Source organism: Pteronotus mesoamericanus, unplaced genomic scaffold (genome assembly GCF_021234165.1).
Source record: "Pteronotus mesoamericanus isolate MK-2021 breed Mesoamerican mustached bat unplaced genomic scaffold, CSHL_Meso_final contig_180, whole genome shotgun sequence".
Classification (NCBI taxonomy): domain Eukaryota; kingdom Metazoa; phylum Chordata; class Mammalia; order Chiroptera; family Mormoopidae; genus Pteronotus; species Pteronotus mesoamericanus.
This window is the reverse complement of record NW_026555076.1, coordinates 5,274,525-5,289,713: the sequence shown is the minus strand read 5'-3', so window position 1 is coordinate 5,289,713 and position 15,189 is coordinate 5,274,525. Positions and strand designations below refer to the sequence as shown.

Below are 15,189 nucleotides of genomic sequence, written 5' to 3'. Positions count from 1 at the left end.
TCTCTCCTTTTTCCCTTTCTTCCCCTCTTTATTAGAATAAATAAATAAAATCTTTTTTTAAAAAAGACTGGTAAAACTACAAAATTTACCATTGTTTTTTAATATAACCTGTTTCACATTATTTTAAATGTTTATTTGAACATTTCTTTCTTAATCATTCTTTCATCTTTATCCAAATAATAAATAGAAATTATATCCTACAACATTATATTATATTCACAACATAAAAGGTCTGTTCTCTAATTAGATGAAATATTCAAAACAGTGATTGGGAAAGCTTTCCTATTGTACTGGATATCATTTGGAACATGATGTAATTAAATACTAGAAATGAGCTATTGTTAAATTGAGAATACTGTCTAAATGAATAATCTTTACTTTCATAATCTTCACAATGTTTAAACATTGTCCAGAAAATTTTGGCTTTGTAAAAATGATCTGAAATGTAATGTCTTCCCATTTAATTCTCCATACAGAATGAAACTAAGAGGAAAGAGAAATTGTTTCATTGATGATCAACACAGGGCAACTTTAACTGAATTACTCTGGAGAAACAACCACTGGGTCCATTTAAATTACCAAGAGTTATCTCTATTCCTCAGCAATTTATAGAAGGTGCTGTCTAATTCTCTGCAAAGGAGAAAAGAGATAGAGACCAGATGAGTTAAGAACTGGCCTTCTCTTTTCCACTTAGTAGTATATTTTGTGAATAGATTGTTTAACTGATGCCCAGGTTTAGGACTGGTCTTTTTCAATATCTTTCATTTCACTCTCCTTACAAAGAGTCCAGATTAAACAATACTTGTGCAACACAGCAAATGGAAAGCTGCTTACTCTCTTTTAGCTGGAGTCAGAACAAAGCTACATTAATAGTATAGAAATCACATGATTCCTTCATTTTGTATGTTCTGATTACAAATATAAAGTGGTACAATTCCTCCAATTATTACCATATTCACCTGTGGTGGTTAATTTTATGTGTTAACTTGACTGGCCATGAGGGACCTCGGTAAAACATATCTGGTGTGTCTGTGAGACTGGTTCTGAATGAGAAGAACATTTGAGTCTATAGACTCAATGATGCAGGTTGCCTTCCTCAGTGTGGGTGGGCATAATCCAATTCATTGAAGGCCTGAATAGAACAAGCAGTGGAGGAAAGAGGAATTGTCCATTTTTCTGATCACTGTTGAGTTAGGACATCTCATCTACCCTGCCCTTGGACAGGGACTTACAGAGTTCAGCTCCCGCTATTTTCAGACCTTGAGACTCAGAATGAATTATACCACTGACTTTCCTTGGCCTCTAGCTTACAGGTGGTAGATTGTGGGAATTCTCAGCATGCATAATCACATGACCCAATTCCTCATAATTTCCCATGTCCCCTCTCTCAACTTGGTTCTCTTGACAACGCTAATAGATTGTTTTCAAATCACCTCCAACTGTTGCAAGATGCAAGGAGTTCTGTACACAACTCTTTAATATAAATGTATATAATAACAAAAGAACGGAAGTGCTTATTTCATCAAGAGCTCATATTGTTCAGTATCATATGGCTAAAGAAACCCTCAGATTCTTCTCTTAAACAGAGATGATTGGTATTTCATAGAATTATATAACTAGAAGGATCTCAGTTATGTTAGTGCAATTATGGTAATGTTAACTGTGTTAGGCATAGGTATACAACCTCTAGTGGAAAATTATTTTGCAGATATGAACCAAGCCTTATAGATATTTTGAAATTTTAATGTTTTGTAAGAAAATTTTCTAGTATCAATGTGAAGTAATCTTTATATGTTACCTCAGGGTAACAAACTGGTTAATATAATTTTGAGTTGTTTTATAATTACAATTAAAATGTTAAAGTTTAATATTTTTATTTTATAAGGCTCAACTATCACTTAAGGCCAGAATGATAACTTATAGTCTAAAAGTTTCTATAAATCAGAAATCTGCAACTATTTGAAATCATTCCAATGTTATAAGGATGAATATATATATGACCCTCTAGGCCATATATTATGTATCGGAGAATAGGTGGATGGATAGACGTTCCTTGACAGATGGTGTGGTTACATCCGGATAAACTCATTATAAGTGGAAAATTCATTTAACACATCTAACTTACCAAACATCATAGCTTAAGCTAGTCTACCTTAAATGTACTCAGAAATGTCCTAAAGTTGGACATAATCAGTTGTACTCACAATCAATGTAGAGTTGTCCTTGCAATTAATATACACAGCTAAAAACACACTGGCACACATATGAGCATTTTGTAGACATGATGAGGTGTAAAAATACAAAACAAAATATCCAAAAAAAAAAGTACTGGAAAAACAGTACACTGTAGAGTATCAGTATTTACCTGCATGATTGTACAGACTGGGGGCTGTGGCTTGCTGCAGCTGTCCAACACCAGTAAAGAGTATAAAGCCACATATCACTAGACCTGGAAAAGATAAAAATTTGAACTATATGTTTTATGAATGCATATTGATTTTATACCATTGTAAAGTTTAAAAACCATAAATTAGCAGAAAAAATCATAAATTAACACATTGTAATTTGGGGACTATTTCTATACACACACATACACACACATCATTGTCATCATTGTATCTATCCTTCCAGGTATGCTATATGTATGAGTATATATATGCACATATATATATGTGTGTGTGTGCATGTATGTGTTTGTGTTTAATCTGTCCAGAAGGTATCCAGCCATGTAATATGAAAAATAGAGACATTTATTGAAGAAGATACAAGATACAAGAAACATACATAGGACAATGACTCCTCAGTTCCCTTGAGTAGGCGCCTTGGCCTACTCACACAGTTCTCCCAATTGCCATCAGCTACCCTATTGTATTTTTCTAAATTTCATCAGTGGTCTGAAATCTTTTTTCTTTCAAAGGTAATTTTAGGTTTTGGAAAAGCCAGAAGTTACAGGGAGCCAAACCTGGCCCATAGGGTGGCTAAGTCACCTGGGTAATTTGATGTTTTACAAAAAAAAACACAAACAAACAAACAAACAAAAAACATCTGCATGAGACATGATACATGAGTAAGAATGTTGTCATGATGAAGCTGCCAATCACCAGTTGACCATAGCTGTGGTCTTCTGAATTATCCAAATAGTTTTGTAAAGGAATATTCAAGCTTAATGCCAAGTTTGACGCAGATTCATTGCTCTACTCTCTCAGTCACATTTGAATGCAGTGACCACACAATACACATGCTCATTCAACAGTGCCTACCACTCCCAGCAAATAGTACAGTAAAGTCATCATTGTTCACACAGGCTCATTCCAGTCCACTCTCCTTGTCTGCCAGGTTACATTGTTGTCATGGAAACCATTCTCCTTATATTAACAAAAGCTAGACTTTTTTCTGGACAGACTGGAATATATATACACATACATAAATACATATATATTGACAAACATGGAAAGAGAGTACCAATGATGGCATTATTTCTAATATAGTGACAAATATGAAATATATAAATGCTCCCTTCTTTTTTATATTGATGTCTAAATAATTTTGTCTCAATGTATATTCAGGTGTATTAAAGAAATTAGGTAGATTTAAACAGGTTTTTCTCTCCCATTTTAGACAAAATTATCTGATTGTCATGTGTGGCAAACCCAATTGAAGTATGTTTTCCAAAGAGAATTGCTAGTTCCGTAAATATAGCACTTAAATCCTGAATAGTCTGTGATTAACTTTAAGCTCAATGGACTATAAACTTGAGACCTAAAATTTCCTCCAAGCCCCAAAATTAGCAGTAACTAAATACAAGATTTCCAGTAGGCAGTGTGAACTTAGCTATTATTGAAGTTTTTTTTCTCATTTTTCATATAGCTCTTTAATGATAAAGCATATTTTTTATGTCAAGTTTATGAATTATTGATGATGTGTTGCAGGTAAGGTAAGCTTTAAAGATATATCCCATTATGTAAATAAATAAACTATAACCTTCAGATAGTAAATAATTTATTTGGGATGCACAGTTAATTAATGGCATAAAAATGATTGCATAGCTAGAAAAGTGTTTATTCCTCTAAGCAAATTTTCACCTACCAAGAAACACAATAATATATATGTGTTAAGACCCTTACGAGGATGATCAGGGAGGACATCTTACACATGGATTTAGGAATTGAACTGGGAATGTTTGAAAATTAAGGGAAGATACATATTTTTACAGGGACAAATCAAAGATGAGGTCTATTATGTTGGGCTGGCCAAAAGTCCTCCATATGTTTTTACCATAAAATAAAAAACATTTTTTTAAATTTTCACCAATAACTTTTTTTTGTTTTTCTGCATTCATGTCTTTATTAGTCTGGATGATTAGCCCACCTGCCTTACTTTGAATTCAGGCATTCGCCCCTGCATGTGCCAGGAACTGTTCATCCCACTCTCAAATTAGAAAGATAGCAGAGGAAGTTTTATTTTAAAAAGCATGCAAATATCAAAGTAGTAAAATTAAGAATAAATGGCCCTCCTTCAGGTAAAGGAAAATATTAGGATAAAGTCAATCATCTTTAGGAAGGAAAAATTCAAACACTAGCTAATGTTTTTTTAAAACTCCTGGTCAAATGCATTTTCTTTTCATTGATAATTAAAACCAGGTCATCTTTGTAAGAGCTAGATTTTTAATACATCATGGACCTCTTGTTGGTTTTATCTAAGAGTTAAAACATATTATTATCTCAATCCTTGGTGTCCATGGTCATTTTATCTCTGTTTATATTTAATTGCTGATGACTTACATACACCTCTATACCTACATATAGCATTAATCACTATTTCATTAATATGGACAATGCATAATATGAAAATAGTAAAATTGAAGTTCTGTGAAATTTGTGATAAAACAGAAATGGTGCCCAATAGCCCTTTTTCTGTATCTACTCTTCTCTGTTTCACCTTCTTTGAAACCTTACTGTGAATGCTACTTTATAAGAAAGGTGATTATTACAAAAGCCACATGCTTTCCTAGTTAATCCTGTCATCAGTAACTTTAGTTTTTTGGTGATTATATTTCTCTCATTTATTGCTTAATGTGGAAGCTGAAATATACTTGGAGTAAGTAGCACTGAAAGTGGGCCAGGAACCAAGCTCTCCCAGGCAGTTTTCCCTTCCTGGGAGTGCTCATTTGAAGGAGGCTCTCACCACCCTGCCCTTGATGGGCTGTCAGGGGCGCCAGTTCCTCACCAGTGGCACTGGGGGCTCGTTCTCAGAGCTGGACAGGAGGCTGCGCAACTTGGCCATCTGGTCGGAGCTCACAGTTATGGGCTCCTTGAGCAGTAGCCATACGATGCATTCGTCACAGGGCGGCGTGATAAAGGAGCCATGGTAGGTCCAGTAGTCACGGCAGGCAGGGAACAGGCAGGATGGGTCAAAGTTCGTGAAGTGCGCCTCCTTGCCCTTTGTCTTAATTTTGTCCAGTGCATCAAGAATCAGCTGGAACTCACCCTTCTCATGTCCTATCTTCAGAAAAATGCCAACCACGGCTGTTCCATCAGGTTGCCTCAGAGCTTCTGCAAACGTGTTGTACTTTGGATTCCAGTGAACCAAATGCAGCTCCGCTGCATACTTGACTCCATCCACAGTGTGCTCAGAACGGTGATCATCAGAGGAGCCCCAGTGCAGGTGGAACTGGCGGAGCCGGTAGGGTCCACTGAGAGGACCACCCCTCAGCTTCGAACGATCAAAAGTATCATCAAACACAACCCTGCAGGTCTTCCCATAGTTCAGGATGGTCTTGCAAGAGCCAGGGTCATAAGAAGCAGACCATGGCAGCAGAGAAGGATCGTACTTAATGTCCTTAGTATGCAGCTCGATGGGCGACTGGTTGTCTCCCTTGGCAATTGGGTAAAGCTCATGCCAGTGATCAGGACCATTGTGGCTGGCGTAGCCCCGCTCCTTGGCCGTGGTCGTTCTCTCTCCTGGTTGTTCCTGCCCGCTCTCTGCGCCTAATTTTCACCAATAACTTCATTGATTTGGATGTTTTGAGTATGTCGGCTATCTTCCATGTGGTAAAGCATTGATTGTTCTCATTTAATGGCTCAATTTGATCACTATCAACATCAACTGGTCTACCCGACCTTGGAGCATCATCCAGCAAGAAACCTCCAGAACAAAAGTTTTAAGCCACTTTTGACAAGTTTGATCAGTCATAGCACCTCCTTCATACACAGCACAAATCTTTTGTTGTGTTTTTACCTTTCTTGAAATAATAACTTATAATATGCTTAAAATGTTGCTTATTTTCTTCCATCTTCATTATTAAAATGGTTGCACAAAAATTTGCCAATTTTCATGTTTTTTTAAATGAATGCTGGTATGACATCTGTCACAATACAATCTAACAAAACTGTTTTGAATGAAGTTCAAGACAACTAAGCAACTACAAGAGCCATCGTACAGAAAAAAACTAAACAGACCTTTCGGCGAACCCAGTATTTTATTGTTTATGAAGGGATAGTTTCATCTTTGTATCATTACTAGAGAACAGGCTGGTATTGGTTGCTTGAGACTCACATTGGTTAACAAAGAGTTATCTTGTTGTATGAATTTCTGAAGTTCAACTAGATGAAGAGGTACAGTATGTAGTAGTAGTTAAATGGTTATTGTGAATGGTTATTGTGAAAGCTTTCGAGCAAGCATATCTATACAGTGCTCAGCTAGTAATGAGCCAAATAAGTAGTTGGTTAACTTTATAGAGACAAATATACTCCCTGTACCTTAGATAGTGTGCTTTCATTTTAACAAAGAAATATGAATCAGCTATTTATTCAGGTACTAATAATGACAATATGTCCAATAGTCAGTGGCCACATGTGGCTCTTTACACTAAAATTTATATTAAAGTTAAATAAAATTAAATTGTTTTGTTGCTCTAGCCACATTCCAAGTATTCAATAGACACATGCATTTAGTCGCTGCTTATTGGACCACACAGATATAGGATATGCTTTTGTAAGAAGAAAGTTAAATTAGACATTTATCCTGTAAAGAGTTCCCAGTAACAAAGCACTGTAAGACTCATAAGATACTTTCATCTTGAAACTAGCCTAACAGTTTAATGTTATTTGCTTCATTTTATTGTTAATAACTTCATTTGCAAATTATGAGTCAGAGAAAAATAACTATTTAGGTAAAGAGTATATGTATTTCTTTTTCTTTTAACACATATAGCATTTTATTTATAGCTGTTTATATCAATTTATATATTGTGCTTTCATATATGTGTGTGTTTAACAGATATACCTATTAACAAGCAAAGATGATGAAGTTCTTGAATCTCCTTCAATGCTCTAAATCTTCCACATCTCAGCTCATGAAATTCCAAAATCAATGTAATCATCTTTAAGGGCTCTTTTTCTCTTACAGATTCTCCCTTCACCACATATTGTTAACCTTATCTCCAGAAAATATCCTGAATTGCACCATGTCATCAAACTCACAGTGAATCAAGTCCAAATAATATTTTTAATTTAATTTTTTAAATGAGTTGTCATTTTTATATGGTAAAGTATATAAATCAAGTTGACAGCATCAATAATTTATACATATGTGTAAATTATATATAAATCTATATAAATATAAATTCTATATAAAATAAAAAATCTATATGAATTTTGCATAAATATCTATAAATACATTCAAATTAAGATATAGAACATTTCCAGCACCTCAGTAGGCTGCCTCATGCCCCACGCACTCAATATATCTCCAGAGGTAATGATTATTCTATACTTTTTGGTTTGTTCTTGAAGTGAATATAACTTTAGTCATACAATATGGACACAGGTAACTAGTTCTTTTCGCTCAACATTATAAGATTTATCCATGTTGGTATGTGTTATGGTATCTCATTATTTCATTTCATTCCAAAATGGAAAAATGAAATACAACTGTATTCTGAAGTTCTGTTTTGGAAATATACCACAATTAATTAATTCTTTCCATTGATGGATTGTTGGGTTATTTCCAGCTTGAAAGCACTTATGTATAAAGCTATTAGCATTCCTGTAAATATGTTTTTATGTTCAAATATATTCATTTTTCTTGGGTAAGTAATTAAAAGTGGAATGGCTGAGTCCTATCATGCATGTGTATTCAGCTTTAGTAAATACTGTTGCCAGTTTTCCAAATTGGTTAGGCCAATTTATAGTCATCATCAGTGTATGTACACATCTGTATGGAACAGCCACGGTAATCTCCCTGAACATATGACAGTCTTCTAACTGGTCTCCCTTCCTCAACACTGGGATTTTTATCATCCATTTTTCTATACAACACTCAGAAAAATGACTATCTAAGAAATTAATATTTGAGCAGAGATATCAATGAAGAGAAAAGTAAACTGAAAGAATAATGGGTAGCTGGAAAAATAAACATGAGGAGCCTGAGGACATGTCATGACCAATATTCTTGAGGAAGGCAAGGAGGCTTTGAGGTTCACAGGAAGTTGGTACCACAGAAAAGGTATGGAAGATGAGATCAGAGTGATAACCAAGGGCCCAAACACAGGCCATATTGAGAAATTTGGAATATTTCTGAATGTGATGGGAAGCCAATGGGGACTTTTTAACATGAGATTTATATTTTCAATAATATGCCTTTTAACCCCAAAGACCATGCTTTTTAAAACTCTTCAAAAATAAAATATAATCATTTTCTATCTGCCGTGGTTTCCTCGCTCATGCAAGTTAAATAAGCTAACATTTTCAACTTATCATTATGAATCAATAGTCCTTTAAAAATTGAAGATATGAAAGAAAAAAAGATTGTGGTTATGGAAAATTACTCTGAATAGTTTACTGAAAAGGATAAATTTTTGTATTTTTCTCACATATCAAGCTGGGCAATTACTACAGGTGTGGCTGCTAAATTTCAGTATAGATTATTAAAATTAAAAAAAATCCTAAAGTAATTGTCCTAAAGTATATTTTAAAAGCAGTTATCATCATGTGGATTACAAATAATTATTTAATGATAATTTGAATTTGTAACTGCCTCAGATTCAGGTGACCTTTCTCTAAACTGTCAGAGTATTCCCACCCTTTAAATTCCAACCTGTTCTCTTTGCCAGCAGTTATTAAAATTTACTAATTTCCAAAGTCATCTGCGGAACTCTTAAAAATAATTTATAGAGTTAAAAAAAGTTGTCCTAAAGTTCACATGGAAAGAAAAGCATGCAAAAATAGCCAGGAAAATATTTTTTTAAAAAACCTAGAAGAGGTGACTAGCCCTGCCTGAAATTAAAGCATGCCGTAAGACCTCTACAATTACAACAATGTGGTACTGAAATACAAATTTTAAAAAAAGAGACTAGTGTAATTAAATGGAAGACCCAGAAAGAGACTCAAGTGTATATGAAACAGATATGTGATAAAGATGATATCTCAAATCATTAGGGCAAAAAATAAAGTAATAAAAATAATAATAAGAGTAATAATGTCCAATTCCCCTTCCATATCTGAAACACTCCTACTCTCTGAAGGGTTGGAATCTACAATCTTTAAAGCTCCTCAACCACAGATCCCATGTTGGTTTCCAATAGCTATTGTAACAAATGAGTACAAACTTAGTGACTTAAAATAATAAAAATGTATTAAATTATTGTTCTAGTGGTCAGGAATCTGAAATGGGTGGTCATATGTCTTGTGGTCAGAAGTCCTCAACTCTCGGCCAAACCACTTTGGTCTATGAGCCCATCCTCACATCTTCTTCAACTCTGGCTCTCCTGACTCCCTCGTATAAGGATACTTGTGAGTACATTGGAGCCACTTGAATAATCTCCCCATCTCCAAATCCTTAAATTAATCCACTGGAGGCAAAACATTCACAGATTTCAAGGATTGGGATAACTATCTAGCAGATGTGAAATCAGTTGTGATGTGCTGTTTTGGTTGCAGTATATGCAGGAAATCTGACCTCACACAAATGGGTAGTTAGGAAAGGGAAGACACCCTCCCCTCAAAAGTCATCCTTGGACCACACTTAGAAATTCAGTAGTACGGAGGAAATCTGCACAGACTTAAGATTAGCAATTACAGGATTGCCTTTATTTAGAAGGGAAAAACACAAAAGCATGAGGAGGAAAAAAATGGATAATAGAAGGAAAAATAAAGAAGAAAACAGATAATCAGGAAAAGGGAAGAGAAAGTAAAAATGGAAGAATAGATGATCAGAATAAAAAATAAAGAAGGGAACATCAGGTAGAAAAAGAGAGAAAAAGGGGAAATAAGAATGTAGAACAAAGAGAAGTGGTGGATGCAAGAGAAGAAAATAACAATTGCCTAAGATACACTAGAGCAGTGATTTTCAACCTTTTTCATTTCATGGTACACATAAACTAATTACTAAAATTCTGTAACACACCAAAAACACTTTTTTGTTAATCTGACAAAAAAATAGGTATGATTTTGATCCATTCTCACTGGATGGCTTCTGTTGTGTTGCCTGTTGTTAGTTTTTTAATTTGGCAATCTAAAGGAAAAGAGGTCAGTGTCGCTTACTGAATAGTCAGGTATTGCATGTTTTAAAAATTCTTGCAGCACACTAGATGAAAATCACTGTACTAGATATATTGAATAATAAGCATAATATTGTAGGACTATATCAAAGTAAGATAGAGAGTTACAAGAATATTTCGGCAGTATTAAATACTAGAAAAAATTCAAGTGTTTTTAGAAAAGATCAATTGATTTAGTGATAATTATTATAATAATAATTATTATAATCAATATTTATAATCAGTGACCCTTAGGCATAAGTCCCTAAAATGAAATAAAAATAATAGAAAAATAAAATGGCATTTGGCAGAGTTAAGATATAAGCATAGATAGATTTTAAGCTATACTTAATTGGATTTTAATTCATTTAAAATGTTTAGTTTCAATTAAAGAGCTATGCATTGCAATTGCCCGGTGAGTTAACTGAAAATAATTTGACACAGCTTCAATATCCAATAAATATGGGTTTAATTGGGGGGTAAAATTAAATGTCTAACAAGAGGGAAGTAATTGGAACATACTAAATGGTTTTCACGCCTAAGCATAAAATGAAAACACAGTGAAATCAACAGAAGGGAAATCATTGGTTCATAATGAATTGTAATTTTGAAGTATAAATCACCAAGGTCCCCCCAAACCAACTTATGTACCCTTTATAGTAAATTTTGTTTTTAGGTTAAGTCTAAGTTTTCCTTTTCATGAATGCAATACTTAATTCTGAATAATTAAGATATAAATAAGTGAAAAAAGTCATAGAAAAATCGCATGTACCCAGATACTGTCATGTATCCAGATACCACCACTTGCAAAACTTTGATGTTTAAATTTCCAAATTCTACTCAACACTTAAGTAAGTTTTATTTATTTAGGATATACTTAAGCCTTTTATCAGTTTTGGAAACTTTAAAATTTTCCACCCAAATAAATAATAATAAAATAAGTAAAAATTTAAAAAATAATAATAAATAAAAAATAAAGTATTCTACCCAAGAGACTATTATTAATGTTGCTTCACCTGGTATACTAGAGATAGATATTTTGGGTTTTCCAACTGAAATCTTAAACTGTTTGGTATTAAATTTGAACCAGGTTTTTTCCTATGTTACAAATAGTGTACGTATAATTGACTTAAAATCAATTAGAAAAAAGTACAAAATTGGGGTCAATTTAAAAATAAACTGAAATAAATAGAGATCCATAAAAATTTACAAAAACCACAACATAATACATCAAAATTGCCAATGCTCAAAACACTAGTAAATGAAACTCAATTCCTAACAAAAGTTATCATGGTGACCAATTTGTTTTCTCTTAAATTGTTTCCAGTAATGAGCAAGGGGAAGACTTGGGAAGCGAAAAGAAGAGCAAAAGTTAACTTCACAATCCTTTTCTCTTCTGAGGACTGGAATAAATGACTTCCCCAGGTAATAGTTTGATAGGGAAATAAGTTACACTTTATCACTCCCCAGATTTTATTCTCTTTAACTTAATGGGCCTTAACAATTAACCCTTAATAATTAAAACTGGAATGCGGCTGTGCCCCTGGATGGAGGAGGCCATTATTCTCTCAGGTTAGTTCTACTCTCACTTCCTAATCAAATTACCCTATACCAAACACATGCATCTTTAGCTATCATCCTGGGACTACTGGATGTGGGGTTAGCTTTTGCCTAAAGAAAATATTAGATTAAGAAAAAAATACTATGAAAAATTAATTTCAAGTCCTCACTACTCTCGTATGCAAATAATATATAAAAACTAAAACTGCTTCCTAGAATAATCCTTACCTAAGTATATACCGTGTCACAAAAACTGATGTAACGTACTTAAAATTTGTTCATCAGTCCAATGATGGCAGAAATACACCTCAAAGAACACAAGTATTTAAATGACTGACATTTTAATACGATTCGTTTCTCTCCTCTTTATCAAAAGATCCAGGAAAAAAATTAAAGTCCAAAATTTAATTCCATTTCAAAATTATTAAAATTTCAAGAAATAAATCCCACAATTACCATCCTCAAGTTCTTTCTCTGGTCACAGTCTGCCGGAGGAGTCGCTTGGAATCCCAGGTAATTATTCTCTCAATTAGTTTTCTTAGGAATAAAAAAAGTTCTTTTAGGCTTTAAAGTTGAATTCATTAAACCCTAATCCATTTATATTTTACATTTTAAATAAAGATCTTAAAACAACAGAGCCTGGCACACACTAAAAATTATCATTACAATTATTATTGTTGTTGTGGTATGTACTGTTGTATCTAAAGAATCTTTTAATAACTACAAAGACATACCATGGCTATACCACACCTATACTCACCAAATTTAGAGAATACAAGAAATTCCCAAGTATCTGTAAGTGATATTACATTCTTTGTGTTGCCTGTACTCCGTACTAAAGTTGCCAAAAGTTCCTATTGAAGGAATATTCAGAACATCAGGATACTATGAATAAAGGAAAAACCTTCTTGGTTTCACTTCAGCAGGGTGCCAGTTAGCCTGGGCAGGCTGACGGTGCATACAATCTAAAGGTTTAATATTAATGGATGAAACGAGTGGTTAATTATGTCACCAAGTGTACTTTATATCAGGAGGTGAGGAAACGGGAAAGATCAACCAATTCTTTCACAATTAACGTTTATAACGAACCATCTTCATGTAAACTGTGGATATCTGCAGTGACGTTGCCCATAGTCTGGGTCTTACATGAAAAATTCCCGGCTTTCCCTTCTGGCACTTTAACCCGCTTACCATTGCTTCTCTCTCTGCAAACTGCTGACCTCGTGAAACCTGCCTACTAAAGAAAAGTTTCTTCTCGCTGTACGTTTTCCCCGATGGAAAATTACCCTCAGCAGAATCTTCACTTGAAAGTACATTTGATCCTTCTGAAACATGTGCCTTGGAATTCTGAAAAGGACCATAAACCTACATCAAAAATAGTTATTTCAACAAATTTTCCATTTTCCATACCTTGATAGCTTCTAGCACTTTAAGAGGGGCAGGCATTTTGTTTGCCAACTCTCTTTTCTGATTTATTGAAATATCTCCTTAGTGTTCTGTTTTCTTCTGCTGTTTCTTCTTTTAGGCAGGTTCGGCAGATTTTCATCTTCTCTCCTAAGTGTACTTTCTTTTTTTATCCTCACTCTTTGCTTTTGAGTGAAGATATTATTTTTTAAGTTATCGTTAGTATTAAATGCTTAACTAACCCAGGATTAGCTTTCATCTGTTAATATGCTGCCCACTTTCCTTTTATTATATTTTATGTTCTTAGGTCTTTCCTTCGAGTACTACTTATGTAAATTTCCCTGGTGTGCTGTTTAAGGGTGTCATCATATTGAAACTAATCTAAAAATAAGGTATGTCAACATTATCTTCTCGGTCTCCTTTCAGATATCTCCTAATTCCTTTCTCTTGCCATGGTAGTGTGTCCCATTCCTCAATAAGTGATAAGCCCGAGTGCCTTAATTATTGACTTCATGCCTGCAGCTTAACAGGGAACCTCTCAGCACTTCCTTGGGTGCAGTTTTTCTCTAGGCCGTCATTCCAGGTCATTCCATCAGGCCACGCCTCTCTGTTTCTGTTAGGTTTCTCTGACTCAAGCCAACCTAGTGATAACTCACATATTGCTGCCCTTAGAATACCATTTTAAAAGCAGTAAGTTCCCAGTAAATCTGCTAGAACATGAGCTCTATAAAGGGCAGGGGTTTTTGTCTTCTTTTTTTTCCCTTTGATGTATTGAAAGTGCTTAAGAAAGCATTTTTAAATGAATAAATAAATCTATATTTTTAGCCTGTCATATAGATCATATAGATCTAATTTGGCTTCAATGACCTTGCTCCCTTTTAAGTATGTTCCTTCTATACTCTCTGACACTTCCCCAGTGTGCTTGCCGCTGTTCCTAGACTTAAAATAGCATCTGGAGCTTTATCCTTTTAACATCTTGAAATTTCTCTAGTTTTCAAAGTTCTTATACTCTTTTGGTGCCAACAGATTCCCTGCAATAAAACCCCCCACATGCAAGCTTTCTTTACTGACTTTGACCTTGGGATGTGGGCTAATCTCATGCAAAGTTCTTCTACTCCTTTCAAACGGAAGCAATATTTCCATAGAAATAGGGAGCCCTTCCTATTTACCTACTCATTAATAAGTATTTACAACTCCTGTGAGATTGAATATGCTGACTGGCTCCTGGAGGCAACATCCATGGTCAGGGCTTATATAATTACTAAATCAGACGTGATGTGAAACCATGTATTAGAGGGGAGGTAGGGGTGGCCGTCTAGCTGATGGCAGGCCACATAAATACAGTAAGTTACCTACTTTACAGTGTTTCTCCTTTGGTCCTGAGCACAACTAATGGCACGATTAAATGGTACAATGATTTTGGCTACTGATTTAATATACCGATTAATGTTCAACACTAAAATTATAAGGCAAAACCCTCATGCTCAAATGCTCTGCACCCATGTGACGCACACCTGGTCTCTAAGGTTTAAAGTCACAGCCTGTAGACTTCATTGAGGAAATAGGTCCCCCCAAAACCAGTGTGTACCAAGCCCATACACTGTACCCTTTGAGGCAAACTACAGGGAAACTAAAAAACTCTCTTTTCTTGGTTCTCTAATTGCTGGCTTTGTGGCACCTACTTAGGT

The 15,189-nt window shown here is 34.5% G+C and overlaps 1 protein-coding gene across 1 annotated transcript; it reads right to left on the bottom strand.

The window, feature by feature from the left end:
- Positions 1-5,019: 5,019 nt before the first annotated feature.
- LOC129065509 (carbonic anhydrase 3-like) lies at positions 5,020-13,543 on the bottom strand. The gene is given in 4 exon segments (XM_054566743.1): positions 5,020-5,987; positions 12,858-12,951; positions 13,289-13,462; positions 13,508-13,543. Coding segments are annotated over 4 exon segments (1,128 nt in total). The 3' UTR covers positions 5,020-5,163.
- Between the last annotated feature and the right edge of the window lie 1,646 nt (positions 13,544-15,189).